We start from the raw sequence: 20,490 nt of genomic DNA on the forward strand, positions 1-20,490 counted from the left end.
TATTAGCTTAGGGGCCGTCCATAAATGACGTCACGCGATTTTGTACAATTTTTGACTCCCCCCCCCTCGTCACACGGCGTCCCAAAAAGTCAGACCCCCCCTCAAATATAACGTCACAAAGCTATGCCCCCCCCCTCCCCCCAAAAAACATACTTCAAATCGCTTTTAACTACTGTCATTGTAGTACGTATTTAATGTGGCGCTGCACTCTGATGTTGTAGGAGAAAACATTTATTAAAAAGTCGATTTAATTAAGTAGAATGTGTTGTCTATATTGATTTAAAGTTGCGCATTTTGATGTGACGTTACATTTCTCCCCCCCTCCCCTCGTCACACATCGTCACAAATGACTGACCCCCCCCCCCCCTAGGTGCGTGACGTCATTTATGGACGGCCCCTTATTTTTCAAAAAACGACCTCGCCACAACCGCTCAACAAAGTGGGCTTATCATTTGGACATTCATAGCAGCAAATTAATCTAAATAGTCTAAAGGCACGTTTCTAAGTGAGTGAGAGAAAAACCGGAGGACCCAGAGAGACACCACAAACTCCAAATATTCAGCAGCAGCAGGCGTCAGGGTCGGGATCGAACACCCGACCTCCTGTATACCAGGCGAGGAAGATAACATCACATCCATATACACTTCTGTACATTAAAAACGTCGCCCAATATATATTTTCCGTTTTAAAGCCTTTAGAGTTATTGACGCAATGTGTCGTTGTTTTTTTCGGTTTAATATAAGCGAGTGTGTCACGCTTTTTTTGCTAGATAAAATTAAACACATTTGTAAATTAAAGTGGCCCTACAGGCACACGTGTAAAGCGACATTTCGGGCGATGGCCCTGATTTCATTACACGTCATAAAGGGCCATTTCCGAAAGGGAAAATGTCAAAACTGGGTGGTTTTTAACTTTTGCCGACAAAACTGGATCCCAAATGTCAAAACTGGGTGTTCTTGGAAAACGACAGGCAAAACAGGGTGGTGCTTTTTGATATGACAAAACTGGGTGATGTTCAATGTGGACAAATGTCAAAACCGGGTGAAGAAGGTGTACGATTTAATGTATCATTTTGTACACGTTTAGGTCCTTGCGTTATTCATCCATATGTCGCCACAGATTTAGAGCGTTCCAAATGATGTTTCTCGTGGCTCATGTTCCATACTTTGCACCACAAACTTCCCGTTTGCATACTGGCACAGTGTGCCAGCTCGCTACTACAGTAACACTTACTTGCCATATGTATACTGGCACAGTGTGCCAGCTTGCAACTACAGTAACACTTTCAGCTCGCGAACATACACGAACTTGCCATTTGTATACTGGTACAGTGTGCCAGCTTGCATGCTACACCTACTACAGTAGAACAACGGTAGATAGTGTTTGCGTCGAGAAGTATGGTGCTGCACACTTAGAACAAAACATGTTTGTTACATATATATAACTACTTCGACGGGCAAGAGCGCTTGTTGTGGCCCTTGGCGCGACAGAAGGAGCACCGCGTGAGGCCCAATGGGCCACCTTCGCCACGGTTGCGAATCCGACGCTTCTTCGGGCGGCCAGCCTTCTTCTGGCGAGGAGGTGGCATCATGGTGTTGTCGCGTTGCAGCTCCTCGGCAATGGGCAGCTCGATACCGGCAACCGAGGTCCATGTCGTGTTGATGGCAGAGACTTGGTAACACACCACACATGCGTTGTAGAGCTCGGGCATCCGCCCAAACGCCATGAGGGCACGAATGTAGTGCCGACACGGCAAGCCCATCTGCTTCATGTACCCGCACGTGCACGACCGAGAGCTGAGATCGACTCGGCGCTTGGCAGAGGCGTAGGCGTCTGGATCCTTGACGTATGCACGCGTCGAGGTACTCTCGTAGACCTTGTACCTCGGGGCCAACGCCTGCTGAGCGTCAATGAGTCCTTGAGCGTACGGCGTAATGACACGCCCTTGAGCGGCCCACTTCTCGGCGTCGCTGCGGTGGGCAAAGGCCGTCGTCATCATGTCTTCCATGTGGTGCATGAGGAAGTGGAAGGGGTCCATCTCGCGAGCCGGCAGGGCCTCGCTGTTCGTGGACTCCACAAAGTTCGTCGTGCGCCAGCCGTACAATGGCGTCGTGTGCAGGTGCGGGTAGAGCGCCCACGTGTGGGGGTCGATCTTGTTGTAGTACGTGGCCGCCGCAGGCAGAGCTACGCCCAAGCAGCCCAAGGAGCTGCGGAACGCGGCCTCGGAGGCGCACCCTTGGGCATCGTAGATGATGCCTTGGAGGTCGGGCGTGAACGCGGAGCCGATGTTGTCCACGCCGTTGCAGATCAAATGCCGCGTGCAGTGGATGAGCATGAGGTCCTTCCAGTCGGAGGCTAGGATGCCCGTGCCACGATCGCAGAAGACCGGCGTGCCGTCGAGCTCGATGTCGTTGGTCGTGCAGCAGTTGAGAAACCAGTCGTAGGCCGCTGCCGTCTCGGACGGCACCAGCGCCACGGCGAGAAGGACGTTGCGGTTGTTGCCGTCGCGCCCAACGAGGACGAGCATGGTTCCATTGTAGGCGCGCGCCTTCATGTGCGACCCGTCGATGCCGACGACGCATTGAAGACTTGGCTGCAACGAGCGTGCGATCGGGTTGCAGATGAACGCACCCCAGAAGATGCCCTCGTCTTCTCGCACACTGCAGGTCGTCGCGTTGAGCTTGCCGAACGTCTCCACCAGCGAGTTGATGAACTCGAAGCCTGCATGGGCCGCACTCTCGTTCGCCGCGATGCACGTGTCCTTGGCGCGGTACATCATCCGGGTCGGGACAATGACGCGAGCAACGTCGGCGACCTGGGCAATGACAGTCGGTGCGGAGGTACGGGGGTTGGCGCGAAAGGCCGAACGGGCTGTCGTGTTCGCCTCCACTTGGCGCTGCGTGATCTTGGTAGTGCCCGAGCAGCCGTGGTGATCCGTGCACAGCGCCGAGACGCGGAAGCCGCGTCGTTCCCCCGTGAGCTTCGTCAGCTTCACCTTGAAGGAACAAGGTGTTGAACTAGAGCAGACGATGGCAACGTGCCGTCCGCCGCTTCGCTTGAGGTCAAGGACCGCGCGCTTGCCTTGTTGCAAAGCAAAGTCTTGGATGCCGTGGATGGCCTCGCGGCGCGTGGTAAAAGTCTTCTTGGGGTGGAGGGTTGCCATTCGAATGTGAGCAAGGTGGCAGTGCGCCCGCCTGGTCGCAAGCCCGCCCCGAGCTCACTTCCGAGTCCGAGCCGTAGCTTGAAATGTTGGTCGTTGGGGTGCTGGCACACTGTGCCAGCGTACAAATATCAAGTGTGTGTAGTTATATGGTGCTGGCACACTGTGCCAGCATACTAATACCACGTGTTTAGATGAATGGGGTGCTGGCACAGTGTGCCAGTATACAAATACCAAGTGTTTGGATGAATGGGGTGCTGGCACACTGTGCTAGTATACAATTATCAAGTGTATTTGACAAATGTCAAAACTGGGTGCACCCTGAGTGTCCAAAACTCAAGTTTTTGGCCACCCAGGGTGCACCCAGTTTTGACATTTGGGATCCAGTTTTGTCGGCAAAAGTTAAAAACCACCCAGTTTTGACATTTTCCCATTTCCGAAAAGTCGCCTATTTTATGTTTTCATTTACACGTAACAGTGTGCTACATATAACAGTGCTATTGACAAATCTACTGTCGAGTTTCTTATGTTTGCTTGTGTACAACTTAATTTTGTAATTGTGCTATGATCAGTATAAAAACAAATTTGTCCAAGCCGACTTGAGCTGCAGGAAATGTAATATTTTACCCGAACATTTGACTTTAATACACACTGTGGATTTGGATTGCATGGTCACAATTGCACAACTGTGGCTTGTCTTAGGCAGGAGATGCGATGTGCATTGGCCCTGCTGTTAATGTTTTGTAACGCTCTGAACCTACTGGACATCTGTGAAAATATAGCTTCATACTATTTGGGTCTTTCGGTAAAGCCACGGAGATAGATCAAATAATAATAAATAAAAATAACAATATCACGACGTTTCGATCGCAACACAAGCAATCGTCATCAGGTGAGAAATATCGCAGGAGAGCAGCGATCGAGACGTCGTAATATTGTTATTATTATTTATATTTTTCTATTTTTTATTATTTGATCTACCTACGTGGCTTTACCGAAAGACCCAAAGAATATGTATTCCTGCAGTCACGAAAGCTTCAAGTCAAGATTTATAGCTTCATAGCTCATCGGATTCCTCCAGCAACGTTGGACATGAGGCGGGGCCGAGGGAACGTGCCGGGGGGCACGTGGGAGGCGATCCCCGTGGGTGGGTGGCACGCCTCTGGTGGGCGTGGGAACTCGCCACACCTCACCCCCCACTCGCCAACCTCGACCCACGTGCGTTCAACCTTCTACCGTGTCAACAAGATAAGTCAAGATGACAAAGGTTGTCTTGTAACTTAAATCATTGGTTTTGGTAGCAAATACAAAGATCCGTATTTGTTTTTTTGTTGGGTAAGGCCACGTATTTTTGTTTTATGCCAAAACTCAGTGTTAAAGTCCTACCACCCGATAAGATTGTCACGTTTACGAACAGTATTATTCATACGTGCTGCCAATGTATTGAATGTCACCGGCGAGGAAGGAGCTTTATCGGTCAGAATTTGATCAATACATTGGCACGTACAACTAATACGTTTGTAAACGTGACAATCTTGTCGGGTGGTGGAGGGGTTTACGACAAGAATTTTGGCATAAAATGACCACCACGTGGCCGATCCCATCAACAACTACGGTATGGGTAAAGGTTCCCTTGTCTTATTACCATCGGCAACAATGATGCTGGATAATGGCCTCCTACCAAATGATGTAGATTTTTTTTTATAGCAAACCCTCATCAAATGCATAAGATTGCCACATAGCAATATGGATGTCATCGTCAGCCATGATCGATCTACTGCTGGATGATAAAGTTCTCCCCAAGCTATCGCCATCTCTTACTTGGACGTTGTATATGTATCCATTTAATCGATGTGCACTGGACTGTACGTTTGAATGGCTATAGCCTCTAAACAGGAATGCATATTCGAGGCGGCGTAAGTCAACATTAAAAAACACTAAATACAACAAGCATTTAGGTCCATCAGCCTATGCGACTTCTGAATTAATGATTTCCAGTGGCAGCATTTATTTAAGCAGCAAAATCATTGACCCGTTTAAATTTCTCTCTCTGGTTACGAGAAAAAAATCATTTTTACGAACTTTTTTTACTTTATCAGGTTAGGCCCACCAATTCGGTGGGTTACCATTTTGTGGACAGTTAAATTCGTCTTTGAGCAGTTACTGCGTGGGTGGATTGCATCGCAAGTTTGGGAGGGGTGGACACCTCTGGGAAAGAGAAGTCCTCCAATGATGATCATGATGAACAACGGTCGTCCAAGTCAAGGTACTGGACCCCGCCATGAGAATGTGGAATGTCCAACAATGACCAAGGATTGCCAGTGGAGTTGGGAGACATACAAATCATGTTTGTTTTTTAATAATAACAGTAAATTCATATCCTTGGTTCTTTCGATAAAGTCACGTAGAAGGGAAATAATAAAAATAAAACAATACAATTCTCACGACGTTTCGATTGCAACACAACCAAGAATATGAATCCCTGCAGTCACGAAAGCTTAAAATAAAAAAATAACAGTAATATTAAGATTAATACGGGCACGAGGCTTGGCAGTTTGCGGGGTACTATGGATATACAGTACTGTGCGGTGCAGTACTTTATAACGATTCCATACATCCTACTTGATGAGAATTCGCGCGATGATCTCCATATTGTGGTGCAAGTAGAATCTAGATTGATACGGATCGACCGTCTCAAGCTTTGTGCGTGTCATGGTATAAACTACAGTATGTATTTTAATTATTTTATGTAAATTATATCAATTACTATGAGCCAAGAATGTCTGTGTGTCCCGCGCGTGACGTCACTCAACGTCGACCAGCCTCCCTCATTAATAATAATGAACAGGTGACGTCCTCCAAATGGACCCCCCCCCCTTCATTAATAATTATGAGCAGGTGACATCACCCCACATGGGGGGGGGCAAGGCGCCTCCTCCCCCTCCTCGGCGTCAACTCACAGCCCTCACTACAAAGGCAGAACCCTCACGTCACGCGATCTCTGCAAGGCTGTTGAGACATCAAAGTAAAAAGGACGTCGTGATGAATAAGGGATTATAACCTTAAAATGAAATAAGTCTGTGTCACCGCGGCCTTACAAATTGCACACGAATTGATGCAATGGATATTACGTCGCAGTCTGCTTTTCGCTTGCAAGTTTCAGATTTACCGCAATACACCCGTCCTTGGACGGGCAAAAGGCTAGTTAGTGCACTATAACACATTCCTGCGGAGGGAGCTGGTAGGAACGTTGGGTTGCTCGGTCAATGGCCAGGGTCAACGGCGGCGTGGTGTATTCCGCAAAAATGGCCGACTGTGAGGGCGGGCACAAGCCGGCGTGAGTAGGTTGAACGTTGAGTTTTATAAGGGCACCACGGGGTGACCAGCCCCTCCCCACCCAGCCCCACCCCTCCCACCCCCCACCCAGCCCCACCCTCCCCACCCAGTCCCTCCCTCCCCACGCAGCCCCTCGCTGCACGATGGACGGACACAATAATCCCCTGTGGGCTGGTGAAACCACGGCTAAGGGGCTGTCCATAAATGACGTCACGCGATTTTGGACTATTTTTGCCCCCCCCCCGTCGTCGTCACACGGCTGTGTGACGTCATTTATGGACGGCCCCTAATACAATTTTATTATCTGAGACGGTTATCACAGAATTCACTGATATCGGCCACATGAAGCAATTGGAAGATGCCACATCAGGAACCTTAATCTGCAAGTGAAATGCCGTACTACAAACCCTCCCGCTGGTGCTCCCTCTAGTGGAGTCTCTTCCGGAGCAGTGCCCGCGAGCAAGCACTTGCACGGGCCGCGCCTTCATCGCTGCAGTGTGCGGAATCGTGACCCTGCGAATCGGTGACTATCGATTCCCATTGAGGCGTAACGATTTACGCCACTCTACGATTCCGAGAATCGTCCGGTATGATCGTTAGGAATCGACTTGTTTAAAATCATACTATTTTAAATCTCATTTGTGCCCCCCCATTGAGCCAAAATATAACGTGTTCACGTAATGTACACCCATCATAACAAACGTCAACCATCTCTCTCGAAAATATTTCCACATCACGTCCTGTAACCCTCCCCACCATCCCAGAATCTATTTCAAAAAATGTCTTCAACAAGGAATCGCGTAATCGATCCAGCCCCAACCAAACAGAAATCCCGCGCTTGGCGTTCCATCTCCGCTTCGTGCGTCCCCCCCTACCCACCCCCCTCCTTCCACCAGAGTCGAGGGCAACAGACGTCAACGACGTCGCCCGGGTCAACTCGACGCCACCGCGACCTCGACGCGACGCGCCTCGCCTCGCCATGAACCTCGAGCTCTTGGGTGAGAGTCCGGGCCCAGCGCGCCCTGCGGCCTAGCCGAGCCTAGCCGAGCCTGCGTCTTCAACCTTTACAATCTTCACCGTACGCGGTCCTAGCAACCGCTCCATGAAGGGTTCATTAGCATCACATTGAGCCTATGTTCTGTCCACTGCTGCGTGAAGGATTGCTCGGCGGTCATGTTCTATCCACTGCTGCATAGAGCCCTCATCAGCCGTGGTCTTTCCGCCGTTGCGTGAAGGCTTCATCATCACTGTGGGCTATTTTCTATCCGCCTCGGCACGAAGGATTCATCAGAATGATGATCATCAGCAGCCATGGACAGTATCATCATGAGCCTTAGTCTATGAATAAGGCTTAACTCGTCGGCTATGGTGTGTCCACTGCTAGATGATGGCAGCGTCATCATGACCTGTGGTCTATCCACTGATGTTTGATGTTTGAAGGAATAAGCCATTGTCTAACGGTTACTGGCTGACGGCTTCCCCATCATGTATGAATCCTTGCAGTCACTAAAGCTTCAAATCTAAAAAAAATCTAGTTTATTGCTAAAATGAGCATTGAGGCAATGCTCATCTATTGTCTATAGGCCTGAGCCAGTGGTGGAAATTCCGCATTACCACGGCGGGGGCGAGCCTCTCCATAGCACAACCACAAAGTGGTACCAATTCTATCGCCCCCTGGATGGATGACAATCCCCCAACTCTCAACTGTCCGACTGCACCGCCGAGCCACATCATCATTATGCATGGTCTAACCTCTGCTGGTGTAAGGAAACATCATCATCAGCCATGATCTACCCACTGCTGAGTGAAGCTCTCATCGTGAGCTACGGTATATCCACCGCTAGATGCAAACAATGAGCTAAGGTTTATCCGCTTTAGGTTGAATTGTGTCGCAAATAGTCAAGTACCGTCTTGAAACTTGAACTTAAGGGTAGAAACTGAGTGCTCTACCCTACTGTAGGAGCCATTGCGTTGTTGCTTTTGTGGCTGTAATCTATTGTCATGACGATAATAGCGGGTCACCTACAACCAACTCATACAAGTTAATGATGGTGCTGGACCTTTAATATCCTCTAGCAGTGCAGTGACAGGAATCGAATTGTCATGCAGACTGGTCCAAACGTGAAGGTGCTGGTCAGTATGTCCGCTCAGCTGCGCTGTTCCACCCACATCCTTACCACTGGAAACAAACCACTTAGGTCGATTAAGTGGAGTTTGACTTCCTTATTTATAACAGGAGCTAAACCTGGGAAGGAACACGGCTGTGCCCTTGGGTGGGACCTGTTCTTGATAGCAGTCCGTTTCAGTTATTTAGTCAATGAATTGTTCAGGATTTGCCTCATTGATAAAAAAAACTGTAGAGACAAATCAACATCTCAAGCAATGCTGCTCGTGGTCAAGGTGCTCGGTGGATTATTCGTAGGCTCGTTAGAGATGGTGACAACTTAGGGGACCAATATTCAGCAATGGATTGCTGAATATAAGTCTCCCAACCTGTGGCTCCGGAGCCGCATGCCTCTCTATAACGACTGCTTCATGAAGTTATTCACATGCATTGCGGCTCTTGAAATATATAATTTTCTTTTTACAAAAATTCGACAAAAATAGCTCGTCTGGTTATTTTGGTTGCCCACCCCTGGTCATAGTTGATGATGTGTTTCTTGGTGAAACATGTTTTGAGTGATATCTGTGGTATTGGCTGTGTACGTGTACATTAATTGTATTTTATTTTTTTCATTTTCAGAATCGTTTGGCCAAAACTATCCTGAGGTAAGTGGTGATAAGATGTAAATTGTCTTTAACATTTTTTTGGAATGATTTAAATACGTTTTATGTTTACACTCATCGGAGCAGGCATTTGAGTTTATAACCTATTGGTACGTATGTGTTCCAATGTGATTCGTCACATGGCAACCCATTGGCCTCACCACTCCATGTCGGTCATGGGGTTTGTTTGACCTTACTTCGCCACGCTTGTCAGTGCGGGTTGGTGAAGGATCGGTAAACTGATAATTTATTTTAGAATTTTTTTAAAAGGTGATTTTTGATAATCCTCATTGGTGCACCGTGACCGGTCGACCCACTCTGTGACACAGGAGGCAGATGGCACGTTGGACTGCATCAGCATGGCGCTCACGTGTGCCTTCAACCGGCGCGGCACGCTGCTGGCGGTCGGGTGCAACGACGGCCGCATCGTGGTGTGGGACTTCCTGACGCGTGGCATCGCCAAGATCATCAGCGCTCACATTCATCCCGTGTGCTCGCTGTGGTGGGTGGACTTTGCTCGTAAACTCGTGGTTAGCCAGCCGGACCGCTTGCTGACAAGTTAACGGTGAAGTAACGGTCGTTACTTTACTCGCTCGTGGATCCTAGTTACTGTTTTGTCTTTGGGCAAGCACTTAGTGAAGTTAACATTTTAGTTGCATTTGATCTTTTTCCTGGCGTTTTTTTCATCATCAGCATTTAATATTTATTCTACGCCTCCCATGCAGAAAGAGGTACCATTCTTGTATTGAGCCATCGCCACATCCTCTCTACAGTTCTTAATGATTAAAATAATTATAGAAATGTGTTGTCACTATTCTGTCAATTACTCCATAATGCAGCATTTTTAATTGGTAATAGATTTTTGCTGAGACGTTTTATTATTGTGTTTGCTATTTCATACTTGTGTTTTTTGGAAAGTGATAGATTAAAAAAATGAGGGAGCAAGTACAATCACAATATCGCAACCATTAGAAAAATTGACCGTACGAATGTCGCGGACCTGTTTATCGTACAATGCATCTTATTGCCACATCGCGGCAGCCCGTATTATCACAGTCGTTCAAAGCGTCGAACCCTCGCGCGCTTCCCGTCTTCACTGACACCCGACTCTCACCCCCCCCCACCCCCACGCTAGCTGGAGTCGCGATGGACACAAGCTGGTGAGCGCATCTACAGACAACATGGTGTCGCTGTGGGATGTGCTGAGCGGCGACTGCGAGCAGAGGTTCCGTTTCCCCGTGCCCATTCTCAAAGTCCAGTTCCACCCCCGAGACCCGTGAGTTTTTCCCGCGAGCGCGAATCGCCCCCATCCCACGGCCTCACCATACTTTTACCATTCTCGTCGCGTCTATATGCAGCCACCGTCTGAAGACGGTTTACACGTGAGTTAGAATGTTCCGACCAATACATTGTATGCAATAAAAAAAATGCAGATGTACAGTATCTTTTTTTATTTATTAGTTGTAGGCTTCAGAGATGAAGTAAGTCTTCAGTCTAGATCGAAACACGGTGTTTGACAGAGGGTGTGTTTTGTTTGTGCAAAGTCACTCGGTTGGCCTCAGTGTCATGGAAGATACCACATATATCTATCTTGTGCTGTTTTATTGCATTCTTACAGTGCTTTCTCAATCCACTAAAAGATGTACACTAGATGAAGGCCTCCCCACGCCGTGTTGGTCACGGGGGGAAGGGGTTGCTTGACCACACTTCACGCTGGTCAATGCGGTTGGTGAAGGTGGGAAATGTAGACTTGGGAGCATACGACAATTCATTTTTCTCCAATTCCCTCTGCTGCCAGCAACGTAACCATTTGCATTTAATGTGTTTGAATGGTAAATAGTTGCTTTTCATACGCATTATGTAATGTATTAGAGTGCAAATCAATTTTAATCGATTCATTTATGCATTGTTACGTCCAACTGCTGCTATGGGTGTCTCATGTCCCCAGTCGCCACTCAAGAGTATCACAAAATAACAGCCAATGTCTGTGCACATTTCTGAATTATTCGCGTTTTTGTCTGCTGTAAAAGTACTTAAAAGCTTTATGTTTTGACAGTGTTTTCGAGTTATGCATGCACTACAAACCTCGCAACCTCAGTTTGATTCCTGCTCACGACCAATTACAGTGGTGAATATTTGAAGCGTGTCCTGAGCTTTGCTGAGGTAGACTCAGCCTTAAATGAATAACTGGTGTGGTATGTAAACATCAGTATTGGGGAGACAAAGGCGGCTGGGAATGGTTTTGATGAACACCGCCCCCTGCGTGCTACGCAGGCCTTCATAGATGCTCGCAAACACCACTTGCGCCTACAATCTGTTAAAGTCTACACGCGGGTTATTTTGTCTTTATGTGAATATGGTGAGTGGTGGTGCAGAGGTTAGGGCATTACTTAGCCAGGAGATTAAATAAACCCATTGAGACACATGAGACAGCATTCCTCTTTTGCAAGGGTGACCTGGGTGACATCAAGAACAATGTAACACTATTTTAAACCATTTAAAACTGACTAAATTAGGGATTGCACAAACGAAGATAAGATGTAAACAAAACTACTTTAATTCATCCCAGCTTCTGTTAACGTCAGTGGCACGTGATATTAGAACTTCCTATGGGTCTCCCCTCTTATCGATCCAGCCATAATTTAGTATCTGGCGCAGTGCGTAAATAACAGCAATTAAATGATAAACGCTATTACATATGGTGCTGGCCACAATCTCTCCTCGCACACCATATCGGTCTTCAGAGATACTCACACATAGCACTTGCCCCAGCAGTTTGTATACCTATACAGGAGATATTTATCTATTTTGTGTGTGTGTGTGTTTTAAAGGAACCGAGTACTCGTGTGCCCCATGAAGTCTGCGCCTGTCTTGCTGACCCTGTCCGACTCCAAGCATGTGTGCCTTCCCGTCGACGATGACTCTGACCTCAACATCGTAGCCTCGTTTGATCGGCGAGGGGAGTACATGTACACCGGCAACGCCAAGGGAAAGGTGCGTGACTTGCTTTTCCAGCTTCATTAAAACACCCGCCCGGAGACCGGGTAGTGGCTCGGGCAGATTATTTACACTTGAGTCAGAAACACCGAGCCTGGCTTTGAATCCGGATTCCAGCTGCCTCTTGATTAAACCCAGGTTTTCAAGTGCAGTTGAATTGATGTTGTCAAGCCGATCGCAGCACCAAAAAAGGAAACCTTGTTTTAAAAAAAAATAACACAAGACGCGTACAGACGCGTAGCTTGTATGCAATTGTTGTTGGTTGCACTTAAAACTGTGTTCACTTTGCATTGCCACCAGATTCTCGTGCTGAAAACAGACACACAGGACCTGGTGGCTTCGTTCAGGGTCACGACGGGCACAAGCAACACCACTGCCATCAAGTCCATCGAGTTTGCACGGAAGGGGAGGTGAGAGGTGTTCGATGTCATAGCTGCTAAGAGTGGCATCAATCATCTCCCTTGTCGGCTAGCTGATACATTGCGCAGCACAGGTTGTAGTGGTTAAAAATATTTCCTAAATTAGTTCCAGGTGTCTTATCGGTGTGATGTCATGAGTTGACGTGTCAATGCAGAAACTCTGTGCGTGAGAGCATACTATCACCCTGTGTGTTAGAGAATGGTCTGTGGAATAAGATATCACAATTTTTGCAGAGATTGTTTTCAATTTACTTCTCATACATACTACGGGCGAAGAATTGTCTCACATGTCCTGCTATGATCATGTTCATTTCGTGGCAGTTAAAATAACTTTTATTTTCATTGTAGGAGTTTTATTTGACAACAAATTCATTGAAAACCCAAATTGACACCATCTCGCTACACTTAGAAACCTGGTTTAATCATGGATATCTGAAACCCAGATTCAACCCTAGGATCTCAGTGATACCGGCTGAATGCTGCAACCCCTGAGCCATTCAGCCACCATGGTATTCAGAATCAGGTGTTAATGCTGTCCTGGCCTCGTGTGTTTTCATGTTAAAACAGCAGCTGTTTTTTGATAAACACGGCGGACCGGATAATCAGGGTGTACGACAGCCTGGAGATCCTGACGTGTGGGAAGGACGGCGAGCCGGAGCCCATTCAGAAGCTTCAAGACCTGGTCAACAGGTGCCTTGCCACTACCGCCACTCCACTGCGGATTTCAGCACACCTGACCACACACGCCACGATCACATCGCCACACACCCCGTGCACTACCGCATGCTCCACCATACTTCACATTACACCACCCTCATCTCCCTCGTACACCACCACACTTAACCAAACGCTGTCCCACGCACAAGCACATACGCACGCACCACCATTCCACATATCACCGCTTTCACCATGCTTTCCCACGTACCACCGCACATCACAGCACACATCTATTGACTACAATAAACACCACCACACACTCACCCAAACACCATCACACTTAACCATCACTCCTCCCTTGGATCACTACATACCATAACACCCCTATTCCACTATCACTATACTTCACCAAACACAGACCCCATGCACCACCACACTCCACCACGCACTTCCCCGCACACTCGCCGACTTTATGGACCACACTCCCCCCATTCCACAACTCACTCTCCCATGTGCACCGCATCCCCTCTCATCCACAACCACACTCCACCAGACACTTGCCTACTCCACTACACACTCTACCATACGCACCACATTTTTTCCCATCCACCATCACGCTCCACCACGCGCTTCCCCGCACACTCCCCCACTCTCTGCCCCACCACGCATGACGCACACCACACCACCACATTGCCTTGCTCTGTTTGCAGGACACCGTGGAAGAAGTGCTGCTTCTCGGGGGACGGCGAGTACATTTGCGCCGGCTCAGCACGACAGCATGCGCTCTACATCTGGGAGAAGAGCATTGGCAACCTGGTGAAGATCCTGCACGGCACGCGCGGGGAACTGCTGCTGGATGTCGCCGTAAGTGTCGGACAAACAAACAGCGGTGCCTTCGTTCGCCATGCCAAGCCTCATTGCAATACAATAGGGTGGAGTGGGGGGCGGGGGGCTTTGACGGTTCATCGATTTGCGGGGTTGTAATCGGCTATTAAGCTCACTTTGTACATGTACAGCCTTTGGGTAAATCCACTGCTGACAGCAGAGGGCAGTGCAACAAAATAAATTGTTGCACTCTGCTTGTGTGTTCCACGCCTGTGCTCCCCTCCTCCACCAACCCGCACTTAACGGCGTGGTGAGTTACGGTTAAATAACCCCAACAACCCGCATGGTGTGCAGAGGCACTCATCCAGCTGTGGATTGACAAAATGGGCTGTGTGTGTACATATGCACACTCAGCCAAATGAAGCTGTTGTGTGACGTTGAGTAAAAGAGAATTGATTGCACAGGAGTTTTGCAAGGAAATACTTTTGACATTTTATTTGTGCTATTTTAATTTCTGCGCAGTGGCATCCCGTACGACCAATCATAGCGTCCATATCGAGCGGCGTGGTGTCCATATGGGCCCAGAATCAAGTGGTACGTTCCCAGCCTCGACTGACACACTACCACTACGCAGCACCGCATAGCGCGACATCAGCTTACAGTCAGAGCCAGTAGCGCAACTAAGTGAAGTAGGGTTCGCCGCAATGCCCGTGGGTGTGTGTTTCTCCGTGGCAAGGAAAACTGGAGTGCTTTCGCACCGGACTTTAAGGAGCTGGACGAGAACGTGGAGTACGAGGAGAGGGAGTCGGAGTTCGACATCGAAGATGAGGACAAAAGCGAACCCGAGATGACGGGTAGCCTCCGAAGCAAACCCTTTAATCGTTGTCCGCTCGTTACGCTGCCCTCGCAGTCTGGAATTCCCTCCCCCTGGATGCGTGCGCTCCTGTCTCCACCTGTTCAAGTCCAGGATTAAGGCTTTCCTCTTCTACTCCGCCCGTGACTGTCTCTCACGAGGAAATGTCCTCATTGTCATCTTTACCACGCTATCGTATTTCTCCTGCACTGTAGCTTTATCGCCATTGTGTTCTCCATCCGAAACAATGTGAGCGCATGTCTCCTTATTTGTGCGTCATTCAGGTGTGGTTGCATGTAGATGCTCTATAAGTCTAAATTATAATTTTTATATAAAATTATTATCATCTCTTGTATTTGCATGCAAGTAAAGACCATTGTAAATAGAGATATATTTTTAAAATGTACAGAAAAATTTAACATTTCAGAATCGTCTGAAAAATGGCTCTTCACGAATGATTTCCAGAATTGAACATCCTTGTGCTAAACGGGAAATGTCTCTGGGACAAAATGCTACAAGGTGGAGCTTTGTGCTTCTAAGATTATGATGATTTCAAGGTCACAACTTTACACAACATCCAGTATTATTTTAAATCACTTATATTAAATATTTTTTTTAAATTAAGAACCCCAGTTGGGCCTGCTGAAGGTTGAGGTTTCGTGCCGCTTACAATTTTTTTCCTTCAAGGAGCCGACGCGTTGGAGGACGAGGAGGTGGATGTGACAAGCGTGGACCCCATCGCAACCTTCTGCAGCAGGTGCAGATTCATTGCTGTGTTTGGTTAATCATTTTTTTGTAGGATCACTGGTTGCAATCACAATGAATGTAATTTTAAAGAAGGAAAATGTTGCCTTAAAAATAGTTTGCACGTGGAGTCCATGGCTCGTTCACTCAATGGAATGCACCTGAGTTTGTAGGGGGGGGGGGGGGGAGTCGGGCAAAAAATGTCACAAGAGGGAGAGCAGGGGAATGAGATGTTGACGTTGGGTATTTCGTGTAAAGAAAAACTCGACCCAGAAAACGAATATCACTCTGCGATTCGCACCTCGGCTCTGTTTCAAGCTGTCTTACATGAGTTCATGAAAAACAAGAATGCTTTAAAGTGACTGAGGACACAGGTACCAGAGTGTTGTAGTGAACTTAGTGCAATAGTGATGTCAATAAATAACTGTGTTCTACAAAAAGGTGTAGTAGTGACAATACAGTAATTACTCTTTGGTTCTTTCAGTAAAGTCACGTAGAAAGAAAATAAATTAAATAATAGAATACGACGTTTTGATTGCAACACAAGCAACCGTCATCAGGTAGGCATGAATGAGAAAACAAACCTAGTAAACTTAGAAGATAATGCAATACAACACAGAGAGTCGGCTAACACAACAGTCAACACCCTACCTGGTTGATTACATTCTTCCAAAGATTGCTAAATTTGAGAGAGAGACAAAACACAGGCACGGAGACACATAGACAGACACGGAGTGTGTCTGTGTGTGTGTCTCTTTCTGCTTGTGTTGCAATCGAAACGTCGTATTCTATTATTAAATTTATTTTATTTCTACGTGACTTTACCGAAAGAACCAAAGAGTAATTCCTGCAGTCACGAAAGCTTCAAATAAATACAGTAATGTTTGTAGATCTTGCTATGGCAAGCTTATGAAATTCAGTTTCGCGTCTTTTTATTTCGTGAACAAAGCTTCAAACTCTTACTAGATGGCATGGGACACACTGGATAGGTATATAATGTACGTGATATTTTTTTCTCTCGTCTTCATTGTCCATAACACAATAGCATCTTGCCTTGCCGAGTCGTTCGTACCCTAGTCGGTCACGTGACCTCCGAGTTTCTGACGCCGTCCTCATTGATGCCTTCGTCGCACAGCGACGAGGAGACGGAGGACTCGCACGCTCTGCTCTACCTGCCCATCTCGCCTGAGGTGGAGGAGCCCGAGGAGAACCCGTACGGACCTCCTCCAGACGCCCTGTCGGTCAGTGTCGCTCCCAACTGACCAACCCTTGCGGGCAGTTTACACTCCTTTCTCTTTATTCTCCCTACCGTGTGTCATCATCCTCACATATTCATTGACATCGCACCTCACACAAGTATAAAACAGATTCCTAAGCGCCAGCGCAATTCAAAAGCTCAATTGAACAGAGCAATGCACATAGGAAACACACTACCGGCAGCAAACAAGCGAGCGGTTTGGTGGTCTGGGTGTAGCAGAAATTGCTCATCAGTCTGTTGATGGCTGTACGGGGACGTCCATCTCTTTGCGCGTGTGAATGAGCAGACGCCCGGGGCGGACGAGCCAAGCAGCCAGGACAAGAAGCGGCCGGCGTCGTCGGAGGGGCCGCTCTCGCCCAAGAAGAAAAAAACGAAAACGACCAACGTGGAGCTGCAGGGGGTCGCGCCTGAAGGTGCGCTCACTAACTCCGTCACTCGCGCGCTCACTCACATGATCACTCACTTGCGCGGTCAATTGCTCACGCACTCACTCGCATGCATGATCACTCACTTGCATGATCGCACTCACATGCTCACTCGCTCGCTCACTTACATGCTAACTCGCTCAGGTGTTGCTATGCTCCTCGCTCGCATGTTCACTCATTTGCCTGTTTTGATGGTCACCGCTGACATTAATTCACTTGTTGCTGTCCCATCTGCCCAGGTTGGCAGTAGTTAGAATGCACAACTTTCAATTAGACGCTTGTAAATTCAAATCCTGGTCAGGGGTCGCCTTTCATCCCCTCCAGTCAATAAAGTGAGTACCGTTTTGTAGGAAGTTAACAGCGGTTGACTAATGGGTTCACTTACTCCCACCATAATGTTTATCTTCTCCCAATTGCTCAGGTTAATCGTTTTGGATGAGCAAATCCCAATTCTGGTTTAACGTCCAGACACGTCAGCTATTATATATTTTAGGTAACGGTGGGCAAGGTAAGATGGTATTGACCCTTGATTGCATGGGGAGTAAGGAATCGACAGCACGGAGAGCTTGGGCGAGGGACATTTCAGACCATCGTGGGGGGGGGGCAGCAGTGGAGAATGAGTGACCATCATCATCACCATTAATTATTAACACTGCAACTCCCATGCAGTGCATCTGTAAGTGCCAGAAGCATTTAGGATAGTAACTTGAGAATGGCTGTAAAGAAGTGATTGCAGACCAAATACAATCGCAGCTCTGCCCTCTCACCTCCCCCTGCTCCCCCTGCCCAGAGCTGCACCCGCTGTTGTGCGTCAAGGGTGATGGGAAGAGCAAGAAGAAGCCGGCAGGGCGACCCAAAGGGATGAAGACCAAGGACCCGACACCGGGAAAACCCAAGGGGCCCAAGGGGGACAAGGGCCGTGGCCTGGACGGCAGCAGTAAGGGCAGGGACCTTATGGACAAGCTTGAGTCTTCCGGCGGTACGCTCCGCTAACGCGCGCACGCACACGTGGGGGTGGTGCGGAGCAGTAACCAATCTTATTTGTTGAAATGCCAATTAACCCTTTCCCGTTCCGAGACGTCTGTTGCAGGGTGGGTCTCGTTCACCGCTGAATCTCGGGAACGCGCAAGCGGTTAGCATTAATTTGATTTCGAGAGGCATAGCACCGCTGTTTTTAAGGACATTGTACTCACAAGCAAAGAACTGTAGCAACACGACCGCACTGATTGCTGGCACCAAACTGTGCCACACACCCTCCTCGTATAGCCTTGTGGAAGCCTTGGTACTGATGTTATTTGATTTTTTCTACAATAAATACGGATGACGTACACGTACGTCGTCGGAATGGGAAAGGGTTAAGTTACAAAAAAATCCACACGCAAGGTCGCTACCTTATTTTTAATCGGCGCTCTTTGATCACGTCACTTTGCCAATCGGCAGGCGCGTGCGGCATGTAATAGATTTGTAAACAGAAAGTGGACCATGGTGGGTTACAGGGACTGGAGTTTGAAAAACCCTACACTCGTCGGATTAAATCTGATCTAGTAATAGGTTATTACCCTTTCAACTGGTACAAAAACTGACACCTTTATACAAGGCATCATGTTTGCAATAACCAAAACACAAGCAGTCAAAATGCAAACAAAAAGAAACAACTCTGATGATGATAATGATATGCACTGTCCTTGAAGTTGATTGGTCCACACCCGAGACAGCTTTTCTTAGAGCCTAGTCTCCATTGGTGTTGGACCAGATGACGCCAAAAGGCGTACAACTCAAAGACAGCGCACTATCAGAGTATTGAGAGCTCGGGGTAAGCATTTACACTGAGACCTCCTTTACCTTTAAATCTGATCTATCAACCCCAACCTGTCACCTTTAACAACAGTTTGTTTGCTTTTGTATGTTTTAGGTTGCGGTGGACATGTAACACGCGGTACAACCCAAAAACACATTGGAGAGATAGAGCCCAACCACGAATATCTATGCTGTTTCTATTTTAGCCTGATAACAATAACCCATTTAATAAGTACACTGCTTCCTCAAATAAAAACAAAACATGTGGTGTTGTATACAGGCGATTTGATTTTCTCTTTTCTCTTGTAGGTGGAGGAATGATGGTGGAGACGATGTAAGGTGCGCCGAAAGAGGGCATCTTATTCCCGACGCTCATCCTCCAGATTGGGAATATCCCCTTCGGCCTTGATGAGCCCAGATCAGGAAATGTCAGCAGGATGGGCCCCAGGGTTTCATCCCGTTGAGCAGAAAGACACGAATCTTACGTATTTTCTGGACGAAGAGTGACGGAATGGACAATGAAAAAAGCCGAGCGAGCGTGCCGCTACTCACTGATGCTTGTGAAATCGTTTTTGTATATACTTTACAGACCGACTTGGAGACTTTTTTTCATTTCTAAATAAAAATGTATGCTTAAGGTACTTTGCCAATCAGTCTCATTGTATACAGTACAGTATTTCTTACTTGTCTTAGAGCTTTTAAAGCAAGCGAACTCGTCCGACTTGCTGTAATTATATTTTTGTGGACTTTTTTCTTACGAAACAGGTTGACCGCTAACTTGTTTAGAGCAGCGCTCTCATAATTGAGCCCCCTGAAATAAAGAGTGCTTCATGCAAGCGTTACTCTTAACTTGTCACCGTTGTTTTTTCCAAGCTCTGCATGCTGCAGTCCTTGACGATAACCCTGCCCCCCATATTTTTCTATACACTGCGCTGTCTTGACTTGTGAATTTCCTCGAGTGATGCAGTATACGCAGCTGGAGGTGCTGATAAATCAGCCAGTCACATTTTTGTATTTGAAGGACTATAATTGTCTTGCCTGTGAATGTTCTCACCTTGGCACACTGTAAAGTGGAAGCAACGTAATCCCTTCCTTGCTGTGCGGCGCAACATTTCGCGTCCACGCAATTGAACCCAGGCAGCCATTGGTGGTTTTAGCTGTGGAGCTGGACTTACCAGTGTCCACCCAAGTGTAGAGCTGGCAAAGCCGATTGAGTAATTGATTACTCCCCTGATTATCTGTTCTATTATGTA

At 47.6% G+C, this 20,490-nt stretch overlaps 1 protein-coding gene across 1 annotated transcript; it reads left to right on the forward strand.

The window, feature by feature from the left end:
* The first annotated feature begins 7,313 nt into the window (after nucleotides 1-7,313).
* RBBP5 (RB binding protein 5, histone lysine methyltransferase complex subunit) lies at nucleotides 7,314-20,079 on the forward strand. The gene is made up of 15 exons (XM_078609567.1): nucleotides 7,314-7,494; nucleotides 9,240-9,265; nucleotides 9,592-9,764; nucleotides 10,398-10,538; nucleotides 12,094-12,256; nucleotides 12,560-12,669; nucleotides 13,246-13,368; nucleotides 14,046-14,199; nucleotides 14,683-14,754; nucleotides 14,897-15,014; nucleotides 15,701-15,770; nucleotides 16,893-16,998; nucleotides 17,302-17,428; nucleotides 18,231-18,419; nucleotides 19,547-20,079. Exons 1-15 carry the CDS (start codon nucleotides 7,476-7,478, stop codon nucleotides 19,573-19,575), a joined length of 1,620 nt encoding a protein of 539 aa, XP_078465693.1. The 5' UTR covers nucleotides 7,314-7,475; the 3' UTR covers nucleotides 19,576-20,079.
* The last annotated feature ends 411 nt before the right edge of the window (nucleotides 20,080-20,490 follow it).

The sequence above is a fragment of the Lampetra planeri genome, chromosome 32, assembly GCF_965212315.1.
Source record: "Lampetra planeri chromosome 32, kcLamPlan1.2.h2, whole genome shotgun sequence".
Lineage (NCBI taxonomy): Eukaryota > Metazoa > Chordata > Hyperoartia > Petromyzontiformes > Petromyzontidae > Lampetra > Lampetra planeri.